Source organism: Clarias gariepinus, chromosome 7 (genome assembly GCF_024256425.1).
Source record: "Clarias gariepinus isolate MV-2021 ecotype Netherlands chromosome 7, CGAR_prim_01v2, whole genome shotgun sequence".
Taxonomy (NCBI): Eukaryota; Metazoa; Chordata; class Actinopteri; order Siluriformes; family Clariidae; genus Clarias; species Clarias gariepinus.
The window spans coordinates 18,716,114-18,737,367 of NC_071106.1; the positions used below are offsets into that span (position 1 = coordinate 18,716,114).

The 21,254-nt window shown below is 37.8% G+C and overlaps 1 protein-coding gene across 1 annotated transcript; it reads right to left on the minus strand.

Annotated features, from left to right (window-relative positions):
• Positions 1-1,371: 1,371 nt before the first annotated feature.
• Positions 1,372-19,933, minus strand: lonp2 (lon peptidase 2, peroxisomal). The gene is made up of 15 exons (XM_053500697.1): positions 19,574-19,933; positions 17,763-17,997; positions 16,799-16,930; positions 16,435-16,557; positions 16,175-16,338; positions 13,815-13,909; positions 12,048-12,306; positions 9,169-9,310; positions 7,890-8,040; positions 7,535-7,661; positions 6,958-7,085; positions 5,483-5,601; positions 4,003-4,210; positions 3,508-3,698; positions 1,372-2,332 (listed from the first exon to the last, which is right to left on the minus strand). The coding sequence occupies exons 1-15, from the start codon at positions 19,804-19,806 to the stop codon at positions 2,108-2,110; spliced, it is 2,532 nt and encodes an 843-aa protein (XP_053356672.1). The 5' UTR covers positions 19,807-19,933; the 3' UTR covers positions 1,372-2,107.
• Positions 19,934-21,254: the final 1,321 nt, after the last annotated feature.

Genomic DNA, 21,254 nt, shown 5'->3' on the forward strand with positions numbered 1-21,254 from the left:
TTCCCGCCTCTGTGTGCATGGAGTTTGCATGTTTTCCCAGTGCTTGGTGAGTTTCCTCCAGGTAATCTGGTTTAGATCCAGATTAGCCTAACTGGCCAAACGGCCCTGTGATGGATTGGCACCCTGTCCAGGCTGTGCCCCATCTGTAAGGTAAGGCTTCTGCATCCTTCATGGCAAAATGAACAAATCACATGATGCAAAAAAAAATTTTTCAATAACCAAACGTTCTGATTTCATCCAACAATATAAAATCTATTTTTTCTAGATAAAAAGTATAAAATCATAAACAAAATTGCTTTCTAGTACTAAATTCTTTACACCAAGGACATCACAAATGAGAACCAATATTTTACATCAAGCTGGTTCCAACTTTCTTCAGTAAGATGCATTATTATCCCAAAAAATTATTTCATCATCAGCCCTATTTTCTATTGATGGCAAAAGCAAAGTGTCCAAAATCTCAATGTACACCTGGGCTAACTTGAGGCAGTGACCGATCTCTCCTGGTCCTTTCCCTGTGAATGAAAGTGCCTGCACTTCTCTTTAGCCCACTGTAAGTTAAGTTTAGGATCCCTAGAATATGTTTAGGAGCGTGCTGGACTTTTTTTTTTCCTTTTTTTGCTTACAGTTCTGCTACAGTTTATGCACTTTTTTATTTGTTTTTGTACATTTTCTATTTTTAAGACATACTGCTTTGAGTTTTCTATTCTGACGCTTTGATCGGTCCAAATTTTTTTTTTTATAGTTATCATAGATTTTTGATACTTGCACAGTATTTTAGAAACAGCTGACTGGGAACCTTTGACACACTCCATCTTAGATTTAGTTTTTAAAGAAATTTTACCTGACAGCTCACTTACTGGATAGAGTTTCTCTTCAGTTAACTACATCAAACAGCTCATTAAGCTGCAGTTTATTTATTTATTTGCTTTTAATCAAAGAAGTTGCCTGAGCATCCTCTAAATGTATTGATTCTGTTATTGCCAGGGGTTATAGATTGAAATACTGGTATAATGAAATATATATATTTTTTTACTTCAAATCAATTCAATTGCAAATTGCTGTTGCACAAAGAAAAGTACAGTGGATTTTTTTTTAGTATTGATCGATACATCTCGCGCTAATCCTGCACACTTTCCAGCAATTTGTTTTACATTTCTCAGTTTATTGTGCTTGACAGTAAGGACTGATGGCGAGCAAAACTCAAACAATTGACATTTACAGGCAGCTTAAACTGGACAAACATGGCTGTAGAAGCAGCTGTCCTTTATGAAGAAGGGGAACGTGTTTTACATACACATCATTCTTGCCTAGTGGGTCAAACAGAACAAGTGCATGAACAAGTGGAATTTACAGAGTTTCTTTACATCATTCAACCAATCCAACTCTTTATTTTTATTTACTGCATGTGAGAAATTGCAAATACTTCCAAAAATATATATATAGTCATCTTGTAAGTTTTTAATATTACAAATAAACTCTTTTGTTTCTACGGCTTTATTACACATTTCAAAAGTCTAGTAATTTAATAACAAGCAACTGGACATCACATTTCTCTAGATTTAAAATTATGACCAGTTCAGTACCCTCAAACTAAATGTAAAGGACATTTTAGTACTAACAGAAATACTTTAACATCATTGATAATAATAAAATTAGTAAAGAGCCGGCAGTATTATTATTTTAATACAATAAAGTAAATCTAAGCTTAATCAACTAATACAGACATTCCCACAGTAACAGAGTGAAATGAGCGATAATTAGACACTATGTCCTGTGTTCACAGTAGGATCACAATATGAAATACTTCTTTGTATCAAATAATTGTATTTCTGATAGCAGTCAGTTGTTAAACATTAATTTTCTGTTCAAATTTAATTTTAACCAACTTTAGGAATTGTAACAAATTTTAACAAACTGTATTAAAACCTATGTCACACAGGTTTTAATAAAAACAAAACTTCATCAGATTGTCATCAGAACTCCATTAGTGCTTTCGGCTTTAAAGAACCACACAGGGTTGTTTTGTTTGTGTGTGTATGTATGTTGTGTGAGCATGAGACAAAACAGAGTGAGAGAAAGTGTGTGTGTGAGGCTATTTGCTGTTTCAGAGCTTGCTGCTAACCCGTGGGTGTGCTACAGGGGCAGCAGGGAATCCGCCATCAAAGGCGGCGTTAAGGACCTCGTCTAAAGTACTAGCTGGGATGAAGTCGAGTTCAGCCCGGATGTGTGCTGGAATCTCCTCTAGGTCCTTTTCATTACGTTTAGGAAGGATGACACGCTTAAGACCAGCACGGTGAGCTGCCAGGACTTTATCCTTGATACCACCCACCTGAAAAAAGCGAGCAGGTACAGAGCATAAACTTACTGTAATACAAATACCAGTAGTCAGATTTACCTAAATTACTTACAGCTGTGAAATTCAACAAATAAATAAATTCTACAGCTAACGTTAAATTCTACACGACCATGATTGATTTTTAGAGATTTATTTAAATATGCAGGGGTGAAAATCATCATAAATCAATTAGCGAGCCTTATGTTCTGTTTACTTGGAAACATAACTGACTAAGTAAACATAGATTAATGTTTATGTTAATATAAACTTCAATGTGGAGGATGACTCGGCTATAGACTGAGGTAGCTACATTAAGAGAAGCGCTGTAGCATTCTCTGTGCATAAAATACAGTGAAACCTCAGATCGCGAATAATGTGGTTTGCGAGTGTTTCGCAAGACGAGCAAAGATTTTTTTTAATAAATTTTGACTTGCAAAACAGGTCTTGGTTTACGAGTACCAAGTATCAAGCATGCGCTTCTTGTTTTAACGCAGAGCATCATGTGATCACAACTAAGCCAACAGTTTTTCTCTCTTTTGCGCTGCGGAATTGTGGGTAATCGTCTCCCCTGCTGGGTCTTAGTGGGTGTCTCTTACTGGTAATCAACATCCATAATCAACATGCGTGTACTGTTTACTATAACACTGTGACCACGTGTGTACAAGGAGACTCCAAAGTCTAAATCCATATTTAAAAGTATGAATTACGGCAACGGCTCAAATTTATGGCCTCTGAATTTACAGCACTTGTATACACACATATACAGTGCATCCGGAAAGTATTCACAGCGCATCACTTTTTCCACATTTTGTTATGGTTATGCCACAGCCATATTCTAAAATAGATTAAATTTTTTTTCTCAGAATTTTACACACGACACCTCATAATGACAACATGAAAAAAGATTACTTGAGATTTTTGCAAATTTATTAGTGATTTCTCTAAGATTTCTCAAAGTAACAGAACTTATAATGTTGCATGCAGATACAAAAAGGTGATTGTTGTAAGGACTGATTGTCTTCCACATTTGATTAGTTTAGAAGTTGTCTGATGTCTGAAAACAAAAAATATCTAATTTCATATAGAAAAAGAAAAATGGGAATGGATCCAGACCTTTAAGCCACCCTGTAGTTTTTATAAACCTCATAGTTTTTCTAGGTATTTCTTACCGGAAGCACCAGGCCTCTCAAAGTGATTTCTCCTGTCATGGCCACATCAGAGTGCACTAGACGTCCGCTGAACAGAGAGGCTAGACATGTCACAATAGTAACTCCAGCAGAGGGGCCGTCTTTGGTGACTGCGCCCGCTGGGAAGTGCAAGTGGATGTCGGTTCCTTCAAGAGGGTCAGCGCAGCCAGCAACTACACAAACACACACAAAGACAGACTCACGCTTACTGCTTAAAGAATGTTAAATGAAATGTGACATCAGTGCCACAATGAGAACGCAGAAAGGAATTGAGAAATCAGGTTTTTCAGTTAATTACAAACAAAATAATGTTTCTATCCTTCGTATGATGAATGAACTAAGTGTCAGCTGATGTTTAGACCAGTATGTTATCACAATAAAGTAATGGATTTGCATGAACACACCTCAATGATATGATATTATTGTGTATGTATGTATGTGTGTGTGTGTGTGTGTGTGTGTGTGTGTGTGACTAACTGTTTGTTAATTGGTAGATCTTGGCATTGCTGCGGAGCCAGCTGATGGCCAGATGTGCTGACTCCTTCATCACATCACCCAACTGACCAGTTAGCGTGAGCTGACCTTCACCCTCCATACGACTGGCTTCCACAAACATGATCTCCCCACCAAGTGGAGTCCACGCCAGGCCTATGGCTACACCTGGCAGAGTCAGACGCTCTGACACCTACAACCACCCACAGAGTTGGACAAGACATTTAAATTGTAAAAAGCAAAAGAGACTATGCAGAAAATGATTTTGATAAATTTTTGATCCATATTTAATCAATCTATGCCAGGGGAAAAGAAATATGTACATTGTATTACCACAGCTTATTGACTAGATCAGTATGGCAGAAATTATTCTTCACTGCTCATGCCTTTTTCTATACTTGCTCCATCTTCTTTTTGACCTCTTGAGACTAAAATGTCCTCATATGAGAAAATCACACTTTCTCCCAACTAATTGATTATATATCTTTGTACTATATGATCATCATACAGTATGTGGACCATTAGGTACAATTCTTTTGCCAAACGTCTTCCTGTTTGAAGACATCGATTAAGTTTAATAAATATCATGTAATAATAAAGATTAAAAGTGAGGAGATGGAATGTTCACAGTCTCGAGAGTTAAATCACTATGCAAGGTGATGTAGATCAGTATTTGGGATCAATCATTATATCAAACACCTGTTAATACTGCATATGTGCTTCTGGAACGTTCTTACAGAGGGGTCACATGCAGTACATATGCATTTACTTTAAACAGTGTTCAATTATAAAGAAATGCTCGTATTTCTAAAATAATGCAAGTATATACATCCGGTTACATTTTTTTAACGGTCTGAAAAGAGGGCTAGACATGCTCTACGTCCATGTTCTTTCAAATTCTACTAAAACTATCACATGATAAAGTCAAATTTAAAAATGTGTAAGACGTAGCATAAAAAAGGGATATAAAAAAAGTCAGTTTTATAGATTTAACAAGCTAATATGTCTTAGATGTTGACCAATTTAAAATAAATCCCTAAATACAGAATAGCATATTCAAAAGGTAAGAGATAGCTTTTGTTTACTGATAAAGCTGTAAGCAGCGGTGTTAAATTGTTGTCTTTTGCAAAACTCACGTTTAGGAGTCTTGTGTTGAGTAGAAATTCTGAGCTGAGGTGACATTTCCTCAGCATTTTCTTAGTTGGAGGTTAGAATTTTTCAAATTTTGAGTTTTACTCAAATGCAGCATAGATTTAAACCTTCATAAAGTTCCTAAGGTCTTAAAGTTTTTGCATTCTAACTCCTGGTGAAAATTTAGACAGTTCAAAGGATCTCAGACATCCCGCACGAAGGTCTGGAATGCTGAACCTCGGACCAGCAGTGACATCTGCTCTCAGCAAGGGCTTAGGGAAATCAAACATTTGGCCAAGGAGAAAGTTTTTAACTGATTCGGCTGTGGGCTAACCTCCATCTCAAAGAGCTGAGGCCCTAAAATGTCTTTGAGGGCAACGTGGTCAATGACGATGGGCATCTCGGGGGGAGCTGCCATGTTAGAATCCCGTCCTGTCCCTGCTTGGTCCTGGCCTGAGAGAGAGAGAGGGAGAGAGAGAGAGAGGTCAGTGATCCGCCATATTGGAACATTCAGTTCTTTTTTCTGGAGATGGTGTGCGAGACATCAGGTCAGGGGGAACACTAGAGAGTAGGGGGAAAAAAAGGGAGCAGCACAGAGGCCCGGTGAGGGGTGATAGCAGGTGCGTCTCATATTTTTGGTAGAGGGGTTGGTGCAGATGTGTGTATGTTGTTGTGTGTGTGTGTATATGCTGATCCATTGAGACTTGTTAGTACGCACGTGCCACTGGATACTCACAAGTCATTTGACTCAACTCATCCAAAATGATTTTTTTTTTATTATTATTATTATTATTATTACAAAGCGGCAATAGCCATTCAGCATTTGATCATTTGAGAGAAAGCTGTGGCACTCTGACCTGGGATCACATTCACAAAACTGGTTTTAAACTGTCTAATAAGTATTTACCTGGCAACAGAGACACTCAATAAACATAAGTTAAAAGAGCTGCTCTCAGTCAGTCCTTCTGTTCGCCTTTGTGGCCGGCCCATGCTGGACAAAAGGAAGAGAAGCTCAATCAATCAGGCGCACACTCCCCTGCCCCCTACTGTGATAACTGGCACTGTGACCACTCGTCTTACACACGAGCAGCTGCACTGAGATGAGGGGAGGGTGAGGGGTTACGAGGTTGGCTGTTAGCACGACACACACACACTCCAGCCTACTGCTAAAGGACCTGATGATGGGCGTGTCTGTGCTAGTGTGTTTATTCATACTGGTCGACTGGTTGAGATTCTGTGTTTGTCAGCATGTGTATGTGTTAGTGTGTGGGCTGCAATACTGTAGACATGACTCATGTCTGGGGGGATTTTAAGGGTGTCTGTGGGTGTTAAAAAAAAAACTAAAATTAAACTGTCTGAAATAACATTTTTACAAATTAAAGCCTTTAATAAGAGTTAAACTGGCTTAAACTCTGGGTAAACGTTTATGGTTTTTACTACAAACATGCACATTTGTTTTAATGGGATTTCATGGGGCATTAAAAAGACTTAAGATGTATTACATGTATATGCAGACACTATATCTTCGTGAACATGTGGAAATTTCATTGTGCAAACTGCTGTTTTGTAGTAAAGCATGTTTTTTATGTGGGGTGTGGCAGGTACATGAGACTATGCCCAGCTCAGCAGTCTTCATGCGGTAATCTTCAGTGTGTGTGAAAAAAGAGGCACTAAGCACTTTCTTGCAAGCTTTTATAATAAGACATGAATTGAAATTCACGTTTTATTTGTCACCACATACTCAGATGCACGCTGTATGACATGCTTAATGAACGATGCATATTCTTAGCATTAAAACCACTTTCTGACCTGCTCCAGATTCACTGGACGATGCAGATCTTGACATCTTATGACCTTCTGCCACCTTCACAGCCACCGCTCGACAGATGGCTCCGATCTTCCTCTCCAAAGAGCGCACACCAGCTTCCCGTGTGTACCTAAACGTTGACAAGCGCACAATCATTTACTGTTTTCGTTTCTACATTTGAGCCATGAGGCACATAGAGATTGCTTTTTTACCTTGAGATAATTGCTACATCTAACTCCACTTTCTCACTCCACCGATTCTTCTTCTTATTAGAACACCAATGCGCCGAAAATCAGCTCTCCTATGACCTACCCAGAATCCCCATCGGCTTTGGTTTTGTTCTTTGCAATCAGAGTCACTGCCAAGTTGACTCATTAACAGCTAGTGGTGTAGCAGCAGGGAGATGAGTGTGTGGGTGGGGACAGGGGCTACACTTTCTTTATGTCTGTCTGCCTCTGAGTCAATCCTGATGACCCGATTTATCTGTCTGGATACAGTAATCCCTGGTCTCTGCCCTATTTAGTCTGTGTGCGTGTGGGTGATGACTGTCTCGATGAGAGAGAAAGCGTGCAAATTTACTTGTTGATGATTTCCTGCGTGGTGTCTTGTGGGATCTGGAGCTGCTGAGGGGTGAGACCATGCTGCTCGAGCTGATGAGGGATCAGGTGCCGGTGAGCGATTTCCACTTTCTCCTCCTGTGTGTATCCTAGAATGGGCACACCCCCCCACATGACAGAAATACAACGCATGATGCAATAATCCTTTCACACTATCAAAAAGCCATCTGCTTAATTGCCAGCATCAGTGAAATGTGCTCATTGTTATGAAAATCAGTAATCAATAGGGCAGAGATCAATCAGTCATTCTGAATAAGGAAAGCTTTCATTTCCAACACCCCTTCCCTTACTGTGACCTTTTACCCATGAACTCTGACCTGGCACATGCAGCACTTCCATTCTGTCCAACAGAGCAGGGGGGATGGTTGCGGTGGTGTTTGCCGTAGCGATGAAGAGGACTTGTGAGAGGTCAAAGGCCACGTTAAGGTAGTGGTCAGTGAAACTGTGGTTTTGCTCTGGGTCAAGGACCTAATTGTCAGCACAGAGAGAAAGAGATATGAATTTTGTTGTAAAACTGCTGTAGAATTATGAACCAGTGTACATTTTAAAGATCCTAAAAGAGATGATCTATAATCAGGATGCTGAAAGTCAAACTCAGATTAAATGCTTATATTACCATTGGGCCTTCTTCAAACCACCGTTTAGCAAACCATTGTACAGTATGTAAGCCCTAGTGACATTACTGACATTACTCAACAACGACAAGACAAAAAAATGCATTCTGAAGAAAAATAATTTTAAAAAAGTTCCAAATATTACGATTTGTAAAACCGATTTCAACCAAATGATTACAAAAATATGATAAAATTGAAATAAAATTTTAAGAATGCTATGAACACATTAAATGTGCACCACATATGAAAACTCTGCTAAACACTCCTGAGTTCTATTACATCAGGTACCAAACCCTACTGCATAACTGAAACTTTATATACATATGCAACATGTGAAACTGTTCCGAGTTGTTTTTTATATAATTGAAGAGATTGTAAAACTGGCATGCATCTTAAAAGCAGCTTTAACTTTAAACTGGGAGTCAAGACAACTCGTGTTCAATGCATTCTTACAAAAATTATGCGCTTAATGCATTAAAAAAAAAAACAACACAGCATCAGCCTGCTGTTTTTGCATTTGTTGTTTTCATCATATAGACACATAAACAAAACAAAACAAAAGGGAAAGCAAGACACACCAAGTGCAGTGCAGGAATGTTAACATAGACAGAGAAAGCAGTAAGCATGCAATCTCTTTGGTCTCTTTATTTTGCACACCAATGGGGGAGTCATGATTAAATCTGCATCATGAGCACTTCCAGGAAAAACGATGCTAATGCACAGGTGGTCTGGGTCAGAATGGGACAGAGGAACACAGCCTTCGTAAGGTTACCATGCCATGGCCAACACACTGCTGTTTTTACAATGCAACCACATGCCTTGTTCCATTTTCAGCCTTTGCGTGTACAGCCTTGCATGCTCGTTGACATCTTTATTTTAGTGTCCAGCTCCAAAATGAATATGTCTTTCAATTACATCAATAAAAGTAAAATCATATTCATTTAAAGTATTGGATCAGAGCAGGTCTAAACAATCTTCTTACCTCCAGCAGGGCAGCAGCAGGGTCCCCTTGGAGGCTCTTCCCCAATTTGTCCACCTCATCTAATAAAAATACAGGATTGTTGACGCCGACAGTCTTCAGACCATTTATGATACGACCAGGCATACTGCCTACGTAGGTTCGCCTGAGGACAATGAAAAGAGGATGCAGGGTTGGGGAGTGATATGGCCAGAGTGCACGAGTGGAAGAGAAACATTACCAGTTAATTCTAGATAAGGGTATCAGGATCAGTGCTTTCCTGCTAATTGGAAGGACACTTCAACACATTGAGAAGATTGGCAAACCTTTAAGCTCACTGAGAAATAAATACAAGATAAGCATGTAGGAGAAACTCTAGGCCAAGATGAGTAAGGCAGGGATTTCCTCCCACTCGTCTAGCTCACAGGGAGGCTGATTCAGTCTAAAGTTGGGAACATGCATATTATGAAACGTGACTGCAGACACGAGGAGGAAGTGCTGAGGTTATTTCGGTAGAATAATAACTTTTTAAAACAGTGGGTGAGTGAGTATCACAGATCCTTATGCTTTGAAATTACCCTGGATACTGTAACTGTTAAAGAAATTCTGCAACGGCTTTATCCTGGTCAATGTTAACAAAATTAGATCCTGGGAACACCAGGCACAAAGTGGGAATATATCCAATTCATTGCTAAGCACCATGAACACACAGATATGGATTTAAATCTTGGGGCAATTTATACATTTAAGTTCTTAAGTCTTGTGAGCAGTGACATAATATTAGCAATTCTGCCTCTGTATACCAATGCAATAGACAACACATAAGTGACTTAAGTGTAGACTTTCAGCTTCGACTTAACTAAAATAAGTTTAGGAACTAAACTAAAATAACTAAAATAAATGTATGAACTATTCCTAAATACAAGCAGTTTAGGAAGTATCTATTTAAGTTCTTTCACATTCAATTACTCAAAAGTAATAAGGCAACTGATTGATAAACAGTTTGAAGAACAGTTGTGTTCTTCAGTTATTTCATGACAAATTAAGAAGATTAAAAAAACTGTGGTGTTGATGCAAGTTTCGAATTTGCATTTGGTAGCTGCTCATAGGATAAATAAATAGATCATGTAAATAATGAGAACCGTAGCAGAAACTTCAGGTGTGGCAAAGTCAACAATATGGTACATTTTTAAAAAGAACAAATGCACGAATGGCGTGCTTAATAACACCAAAAGGCCTGGAAGACCACAGAAGGCAAGTACAACGGATGACAGCAGAATTCCTTCCTTTGTAAAAAATAAAAAATCCTTCACAACATCTAGGTAACACTCCAAGACAGGAAGGCCAGATTAGATTTAAAGAAAACATGAAAATCCTGCCCAGTTCAGATACAAAATTCTTTGGACAGACGAAACCAAGAGTGTACCACAATGAATGCAAGAGAAGAAAATGATGGGGGGGTAGGAAGAGCTCATATTCCAAAGCATAACACATCATTATTACACTTGGTGAAGGTAATGTTATGGCATGAGCATGTACTGGATCACTGGAGTTTATTAATGATGTGACTGCTGATAGAAGTAGCAGCATGAATTCTGCTGCGTATAGAGTCTATAGTGCTTTCTGCTTAGATTCAATCAAATTCTGCAAAACTGATAAAACAGTTCTTCACAGTACAAATGGGAATAGCCCAAAACATACTATGAAAGCGACCCAAGAGCTTCTTAAAGCAAATAAATTACATAAAATAAATTTAAATTCACTTATTGAAGACAAAACTGAGGGCAGAAAACCCAAGCAAACAGACATCAACTGAAACAGCTGAAGGAAAAACCTGAGAAACGAGTTCAAGGAAGGAAACTTTGCATCAGCATTTGGTGATGTCCATGGGTTCCAGACTTCAGGCAGTTTATGACTGCAAGGATTTTGCATCCAAGTTCTAAAAATAATCCTTATGTTTATAAAGATATTTATTTGTGAAAATACTTTAAAGCCTGTAAAAAGGGTTAAATTAAAGCTGAAAGTCCAAATTTCAAATTACAGTACACACTGATTGCTTAATTTCAATGTGTTGATGTACAGAGCCTAAATTATGAAAATGATCTCCATTTTTAAACACTCGTGGACCTGACTATAGTAGATAATTCCTCTTCTAGCATGATTTTAGAAGATTCTCAAGAAACTGGTTGGAATGGATTTGTTCCAAGGTATAATAGATAAAAATGTAAGGGTTTTAGACAGCTTCTACTGAAACTTAAAGGGACTTGTCCCAACCTGCAGCCCTTGATGTCATGTCATTCTGTCGGTCTCCATAGTGACCAGAGATTAGAGAGAACATCAAAAGATGACCTCATAGTGTAGCTTGGAGTGCTGAAGCTCAGGTTCCCTCAGATTACTCACAGCAATATGTAATGTCTCACAGGCTGAACCCTACACCTGGCTTCATCCATGTAACTGGCGTAAAGGATGTAAGGAATTATTACATCCCTTTGATAAAAGAACTACATTAAACTTCATATTTATTGCAGTATGGAACTATTCAAACCATTTCCTTTCCAGGATCACTGATCGCAAAAAAAAAAAAAAAAAAAAGAAACTCCAGGAGCACACCCACATTTTCACAAATGTTGGCATGGATTTCAGCGGTTCTGTGTAGTGATAGTATCAAGTCAGACATCGCAGCTGATATCTGATGCCTTTGGTGTTTACATATCATCTTCCCAAACTCCAAATCACGTTTTACACAGGGTTTTTTCCACCTTGCACTTTCCACAATTATGATCGTTTATACGTTTAAGACAACATTAAAAGCACATCATAAAGCATAAAGTACTTTCTTTAGTAATATTAGAATAAAATCTAGTCAAAATACAAATACCAATACAAACAACAAAACAAGTAACCTGTGGCCACGGATGTCTGACTGATCACACACTCCTCCCAGGGCTATACGGTGAAACTCCCTGCCCAGGGTGCGGGCGATGGAGCGGCCCACGCTGGTTTTTCCCACACCCGGAGGCCCCACGAAGCACAGAATAGGACCTTTAAGGGAGCTCTTGAGCTGCCGCACAGCCAGGTACTCCAGCACCCGCCTCTTCAGCTTCTCCATGGCGTAGTGATCGCTGTCCAGGAGCACCCGAGCAGCCCGAATGTCCAGGCAGTCTGAAAAAAGAGCAAAGAGCAGGCTGTCATAACTTACAGTAGTAATAACTTTACAGCAGATTAATGTTTACTCTGCACATACATGCATACAAGTAGCACTGAATGGAATCTGGGCATTCTGTCAGAGCTACTGTATATGAATCATCACCAGCTCATACACACACACACACACACACACACACACAGCTGTCCACATGAGGCAAAATAAATGGGGTAGAGAAGTGATTTGAAATTTTTGAATAAAAATTATTTAAATCAAATGTTACTTAAGTATGAACCACTGTTCTCAAACATGTCTATCTTTGTGGAAGGGAGGACCAAATATTCCACTGTATATATACAGTATATAGCTACAGTAGTTAATACCCATGAATAAATTGTGCTTTGTGTGAGGATTTTTTTTTTTATCAATTAGTTATGGTAATATACACAAACTTCCACATCCACTCCTTATATCTTGTGCATACTGGAGGCATTACAACACCCCATAGTGATTACATATTAAACACACTGTATAATTTTTCCAAAATATTAGGTAGTGGTAGCAGCCAGTAATTTGTATATCAAGCAATCACCAAATGCAAAACATCACAAACATCTGATGAGATAAAGCCAAAAGAAAAAAAAAAAAAAAGGGCTTGCATCTATTGTTTTTTGTATTTAGGACAAACACACTAAAAAGGGAAGCCTACCCCCTTGTGGCAATAACACACATTGCAGCAGTCAATAAGATTACAATGCAATTTGTTAACTGACAATAACGGTATTAAATATGAACCTGCCACTATAGGTATTTTTTTTTACAAAGCTGTTAATATAATTATATGACCTCATCTATTCTGATTGGCCAGGTAATATTAATTTCCTCATTTCAAGGCCAAGACCACCAGTTTATAACTAAACCACTCTGTTACAACGGTAACAACTTACACCACGACTTGTGTAATGGACACTCCATGTAATTTAATAAGGGTTGCTTAGTTCTAACAAAGGAGTATAACTATAGTGAACGGTGAACATCGTGCAAGATGGTTGTTAACAGTTTTAAAAAGAAGTCTCCAGTGTCAGCACTTTGTAACAGTTAAAAATGTTAAAGCATGAAATTTTTCCACCGGTGGAAAGTACAGAGGCCTGCAGTTTCCCTCTAACTTACCAATCTGATTTTATGATTTTCTTATAATCATCAGGAAACAGCAAGCGAATATTTATAGCTCGGTTACAGTAAGTAAGGAACTAGTTTGTTTTGTAATGGTATACGAAATCAAACCAAACTATGGAACAATAACATTCCCTAATTGTCATTCCTTAATTTGATATCAACTTTCGGGAAATCAAATTTTGGGTGTTAACCACTGTTTTACTTATTATTTTCTATTACAGCACATTCTGTTCAATTCTTCACATAATCTAATGAAGTCAAGGTAATGTGTTAGTTTTCTGTCAACATCATTAAAAGTATGCGAATTCATAGTATTTTTATACCTATATTGAATGAATAAAACTCATACCCTTTGTGCTCTTGCTCCAAGGAAGCTCCACCATGAGCTCCAGGTAGTTGCGGGTGAGAGCATACTCTGGCATAGACTGTGGCATCTTCTTCAGGCTACAGACAAAAATGAAGCACCTTAATGTTATAAATCTTGCCTGAGCCTCGGGCCAAGTTCTGGAATAATAGTAATCATCACTTTTTATATATAGACAAATATACATAAGGTAACTTCCGATAGTCTCCGACACTCTAAGCAACAAAATCTAGATTTTCATAGTGCAAACAATCCAATAATTCCTAGGAGCTGGTGTCTTCTTTAAAACCTATTAGAAGCTTTCAAGTCAAACCAGGACTTAAAAGAATACAGTTATTAGAGTAAAAACTACTTTACATCTGAACTGCTTGGCTCCCAGGAACTCCTTTAATGCCCTAAATATGTTTAAATTGCAGGACTATCTGGGGCATGTGGCAATAACTCCCAGCCAAGTTTCTGTAATATGCAAATGGCGTTTGTAAATAAATGCGTGCACATTTTCCTCAGACAGATCTCTGCCAGAATTTTCATCCACGGATCTACAGTCTTTGTTGTTTTAATGTTTTACTTTAGAGTATCATCACCATAATGTGCTTTAAGTCTGTAATTTCAACACAAGTCCTGGTTTGTCCTGAACGCCCATCTTATTAAACACTATATATATTGAACGCCTGGTGCAGCTTTCCCACAACGAAATGTAAAGCATTAAATGTGTTAATATTTTTTACAAGATATTCTATGTTTTTTTGTGTGTTTTCACTCTCACTGAATTGGTAACCAGCACCACTCTACACCTTGACCCATACCTAACCAAAAAAAAAAAAATGTACGATCTGTGGCAGTGGCACCATTTTCATCTAAACAACAAAGCGTATAGAGCTCTTATTATAATGATGAGAGAAACTAGCAACAAGAAGCACCATCACATTGCTACACATAGATCCCGAGCCGTTACACCAAGCTTACATCATGTAGCTTTATTAAACGTGCGAAATTAACATTCAAACTCTCAGCTGTATGCTGGTATCCACTGGTCCTGTTAAATAACAAACAAATGATCTTTTTACTAGCGTCAGATATACAAGTGTATTTGCTTCAGCTAGACGAGCACAAAGATTAAACTTCACCCCGGTTCAATCACATAACGCTGTCGTACCCTCAACTATTTTCATAATTATGCTGACTACAGAACATCAGTTTTAGAGATGTTTTCATTACAAACATACGTTTACATTATTTATAAACTTTTTTTTGATTAAGGGTTTATTCATCCGTCTTGTGTGGACTAGTGTTAATTATGTCAGCTATTTTCAATTTTCGTCTTAGTCCCAGGATAAATGTCCCTGATAGTTTTTATCATATTTAGTACATTTTTTCCTGTTTTTGTTTAGTCAAGTTTTAGTCGACTAAAAGTCTGGACATTTTAGTCTTGTTTTAGTCAAAGAAACCTATAAGTATTTTCGTCTAGTTTTAGTCAATGAAAACGTAACATTTTAGCAATAAGATTATTATTAATTAACCCTACAGTCAATCTAGTCTAGCCAAAACCCCTTTTTCACAAAATTATTATTTAAAATTTTTTTAATGTTTTTTTTTCATCTGATAAGTAATTCAAGAAGTTATATTTTTAACCATCACAAAAACTGTTGAATGTCCATATTTATTTAACTACAAAACAATAGAAGCAGTATGGACAGGGTTTTTAAACTTTTTAATTTTTTAACATTTTAAACTTTTACATTTTCCTCATAGGTGTGTGAGAGCACGGAGAGTTTGTGTGTCTGTTTGAGTAAGTTTGATTTAAGCCGTAAACAGTCCCTTATAAAAATGGGCCCAAATATCGTCTCTTCTCTTCAGCCCGAGTAATACTGCTGTAATGACAAAGTGTTAAAGATGACCGAGTTTGTAACACGGGACCACTCCTCATATGCAGCGCGCCATGAATAGGTGTTATGCCCTAAAGCACCCACCTGCCACAGACCCCCCCATTACGCAATCGCTATCTTAAAAAAAAAGCCTTTTCATTCAAACCCTACTGCTCGCCATAATGAATGAATTTTTTAAACCACATTTTAGTCGTTCTCGTCTTTTTTTCGTCAACGATATTGCATGCTGATTTCGTCACCGTTGCTGTTCACTGATATCAGTGACGTCTCATCATCGTCTCGTCTTAGTCCCAGGAAAAAAACGTTGTCAACGAATATTTTTCGTCATTATTTTCGTTGACGAAATTAAAACTAGTGTGGACAGTTCATAAACCTATCTTACACCAGTGAGTGTGTATTTGTATGTCATTTTTTAAAGACACTGTAACAAAAAAAAAAGAGAGTTCAGGCCATACATACCGCTTAAGTTCTTTTAGACACACACGCAGAGCAGCCTCTGGCATTGCTGCCTCATTCACTTTTCTCTCCAACACAGCCATGTCATCAGCATCCTCATCCTCACCTTCATCCTCGGGAGAGAACTGGCGGCCAGGGATCATGCCACCTTTGCGAATAACCAGTACCTGCAAGACAATGTGGTTATATGACAAACATCGGTGGGCAAAAAAAAACCTGCATAAAGAGAATGCAGAGTATACAGTGAGCCCTAACAGACCTACCTTTTTTTCATCGTCAGGTTTGGGTTTGCGTGTCTTCTGCAGGAGTTTGAGGCCCTCAATCTGCCTGGTGAGCATAGGTAGAGTCTTCTTAAATCGTTCCTCCAAATCTACTGCATTCAGCACCTACCATCCAAACGAAAAAAAAAAAAAAAACAAGAGGACAAGAGGATCAAAAGGTATGAATCAAGACTATAATAATATATATATAAGATATAGTAAAACGTAGTATGGACAGGCAATATGTCATACAATGAAATGCCAGCAAAATACATCACCCAGTACATTTAAATAATATTTAGCTTGCACAATACAAAAGCTACGTACCCCAATTCGCATTCATGGCCACAGTATGGAGAGACAGTACCTGGAGCTTCTCTGTGTTGGAGGTGCGGATCATGGCGGCGAGCACATCCGGCAGGGTTTCTCTGGGCAGACTGTCGAGCAGCCGCCTCAGCTTCGCTACTACAGGAACTGACATATCCAGCATTCCCACCAACTGTACATAAAATATGTCGGATAAAATATTCAAGAGTTTTATTGTCATAAGTACTTGAACAATGAAATTCTTACTTTTGTTTACTCCCCTCACAAATGATAGGGTGGAAGGGGTGTTAGCTTAATTAGACTGCTAATGAATGGAATAAATATTTGCTTTAATATCAAAAAGCAAACTTATTCGTTGAAGGACAAGATCTGATCACTTAGAAGCTGAACTGTATTAGTTTTTTGGTTTGTGCACACAATTATAGTAAAATATATAGTGTTTTGTCTGTGACCATGAGGCCTTACTTCACGTCTTAATGTGTTTTGGTTTATTTGTGCGTTCATTTTAAAAAGCATCACAGTAGGTGTCTGATTGACGGAACACATATATAGATCACAAGTTGTACATATTGTACATATATTTATACAGTTCTAAATGTTTTATTTTCCTTTCATGCAACTTTAGCCCTGAGTGAGAATAAATAACTTAATCATGTGCTCATTACTTTGACTGAGCACAAAAAAATGGCAAATTGAAAGGGAAAAAAAGGAAACTGCACATAAGTATTATGGCTTTGTAAACTTTGATAGAATAGAAAAGACATTCTCTCCACTAGCTCTGTTGACTTGCTGGTCATAAAGCAGTATTTTATCTCAAAAAAGCTTCGCTAATCATGTTTATCAACTGCACTGCAACAAATGAAATATTCCCTCGAGAGCACCAATATGAAAATTTGTGTTACATGTAATTCATCATAACTAAAATTTGTCTTAAGAACATTCGTTCACATTTATCGAAACTAATTAAAAATTAAAAAAGATATTTGCTCCCAACACACACATACCTGAACTGCAGCCTGGTAGAACCTCTGAGAAAGTTCTCCCAGCTCCCCATCCAGCTGCTCACCCTCTGTATACTGCTCCAGTTTGTCCAGCTGCTCCACCACGGCCACGGGGAAGGGTCCCTCCCTCAGCAGCTGCGTCACACGGAAGCGGCACAAACCTGTGATGAGCAGTGTGTAGTGTGGCTTTGGCCAGTTACTTCCCACTACTTGAACCGCCAGGCCTGCAGTGCCAATGCTGCAAGAAAATAAGGCATAATGAGTGCATTGATTCAAACAGACTGCATCTCAGTCTCATGCACGAATTTGTTGGTACCTTTCCATTAAAGGAAAAAAATCCCACAAAAGTCACTGAGATGACATGAAACTTAAATTTTATGAACATTGTTAATGAAAATCAGACATTTCTTTGGAGTGTGACCATGGTGAAATGTTAAACTAAACTGTGTGGGTATTCAATTTTGCTAATCAGTTAGCGAGTCTATTTAAAAGGTCAAAAGTGATCACTCTGCTTTAGTATCATGGTGTGTACCACATGAACCAGAGAAAGCAAATGAGAGATAAATAATATTTCAAAGATTTAAAATACACACATCAAGGCATTAGGCACCTGTTTAAGCACATTCATTCAGTGACCCCATCTACAAAAAAAAAAAAAAAAAGTGTTGTTTCTGAGAAATTCATGCAATCTGCAAAGTAAACCTGAAAAAGTAAGGGCACGGGCTGCAGTTTGTCAGGAAATTGTTAAAATTCTAACATTAAAAGTTAAAACTCATATATACAGAAATGTTTAATTACTTTCTGCATTTTGTTCTTTCTCAAATATTAGAGCTTAAACAATTTTAGCAAGTTCATCCACAGTATAATTTAAAAAACTAATTTCAACCAGCTTCTCTAATTTAGAGCAGTTAGTTGTGTGTCAGTTAGGTGCTGCTTCAAGTAAACACTATGGTTGTTCCCTGATATTATACGCAATGAAATCGCCCTGTAATCTCAGTTTAATGTTCTATTCAAACCAGCCTGTCCGGTGGACTCTAACCCATCCTGCTGTTAACATATTAACACTGCAATATGGTGGGGAAAGGGGGTAATATTTAAACCTTCCTCATGTCACCATTTTCCACTGACAAAAAAAAATACCGACTTAACAGGTTAAACTTGGGAATAACCATACTGGTGTGTGATAGTAAGTGAGCCAACTGGTTCATATTTATATAAAGTTGCATAAAGTTTTCTGAGATAAACTGGAAAGTTGAGTGACTTAAACAGGCAGGTGGAAACAATCTGGCAACCCGTTGTACGCTGTGGTAGCTGGTAAAACAAGGTTAAAGTCCGTAAAGATCATTCTAGAAAAGTCATCCCTCACTCTGATGGGCTGCAGGACTTCTACAGGCGTGGCCAAAAGTTTTATGAATGACACAAACATTATTTTTTTATGCTGCTTCAGTGTTTTTAGATCTTTTTGTTAGATGTTACTATGGTACACTGAAGTATAATGAGACTATACAAGGCTTTTAAAATTATATTAAATTTATGGAGTCAATATTTGCAATATTTGTAAGAAATGTTATTCTCTAGTTTAGTTTTTAACAACTGTCTGAAGCTTTAACATTAAAAGTGGTTGTGTGTGCTCTCTCTCTCTACTTTAATCTCATTTAATGTGGTTAAATATTATTTCTGGAATCCACAGCCATTCATTTCCGATGTGACGTCAGTATTAAAAGTAGGATGATGAATTTAGAGGTTGCTAGGCTGCTCTCCATGTCACCTGTGTTTTTAGCAGTAGCTTCCTGTTAAAGCTCGCTGGGCTTTACCCGTGTAAAGAGGGGAGCTCGTCGCTGTCCTGCTCCGGGTCTTTGGTGTTGGGAATCACTCCTATAATGGTGCTCTTCAGCGAGGTCCCCTTCAGTAGCCTGCTCTTCACCAGCTGCATGTTTCTCGCCGAGTCGACGCTGATTCGCATCGTCGAGCCGGGCAGAAGAACCCCTTCATGTGTTAGCAGTAAAGGCAGGCGGCTGGGTATCTGAATCCCACCACTGGAGGCCATCGCGGAGAGTTTATCTGCACTTTAAATTTGCACACAAACCACAAATCGCGTCCTTCTCTGAAAAACAATCTGAATGACAGCGCGTGGGGTGAGGAGCGAAGGCGAATCAAAATAAGAAACGCGACCTACGGCGGGCACGCTGGGACAAACCGTACCTTCCAGATAACTCCCACTGTGTCTCAATTTCAGAATAACAAAGACATTGGCCTCGTAAAGATACTAAAGAAACTAATTAAAGTTTATCCCTATCATTAATAATATTAGAAATAAATATAATATGTGACTTTCAATAGAGTCTTGTATTCATCAGATCCGTGTATTAGTATCTGGGTCATTCTACAAAAATGGTGGAGAGTGATGTCTCTGAGTTCAGCTGAAGCCAAAATCATTTACATTAATATACCACACACTTGTGCTCAAAAAATATAGTACATACTTTCAATTATGAAATACGTTTTCTTACTTTATTGTTTAAATTTTAATTGTAACATTTTTCTTAAATGAAGGCCAAGTTCAAGGAAATGTTTTGTCACTACATACATCAAAGTAGGACTGTAAAATTTCATCTGAAGATTTTTTCATTTAATAATTTTGATTTATAATAAGAATATCTCATAAAATACGTTAAACAATACAATCATGAAACATTCATCGATTGCAACTACAGTAATAACATGAAATAATATCACCCCAAAGTATTATTGGTGTTACTGTAATACACAAGGAGTTTTATTTTAAAATACATTTGATTATTTGAAAATGTTCTTGAAGAGGTCACCAGATAAAGAGCACTGGACAAGTACAAAGTTAAAAGAAGTTGGAGAAGTTCTAGGTGTGAAAGAAATACATTTGAGGAGATATTTATAACTCAAATTCCATCTTTGCTGTAGAATGACCCACATAAAATTAAAGGACTTTCAAGATTCATTTGTGCTTCACAATTTTTTTATTTACCAACTTATGTAAATAGACAGGTCAATTCTAAATTGTTCAACTTTGTTTTGGAAAAATAAATTGTGCTGGAAATCAGTTTTAGGACAAAAATACTTGAATAAGTCTATGAACATTTTCAGTCATCCAGTTAAGGTTATCTGGAAGTTGAGTCATGTCAACTGGACTTCTTAGTTTAGAAGAAACGTTCCACTACTCATTTAAGTAGCATCTTCAGTCTAAGGTATGTTGGAAAGGTCCACACATTTAAGTCCTCCAAGGTCAAACGGTCCTCCACCATCTGAAACGGCTTGTTAGATGAACAATGGAGAATGTGAGAATAGGATGAAGGATCGTTAAAGAATAGAGAGAGGAGAGCTGTTAGGAAGACAATAGAGAGAGATTAGATAGAGTTGTTAAGGTGTAATGACCAGAAAGCGTAAGGGGAGTCCTTAAGTGTGGCTTTCTTGCTTAATGTGTGAAGAGGTCTTGATCTTTTTAGACAAATGAAAGGGTAG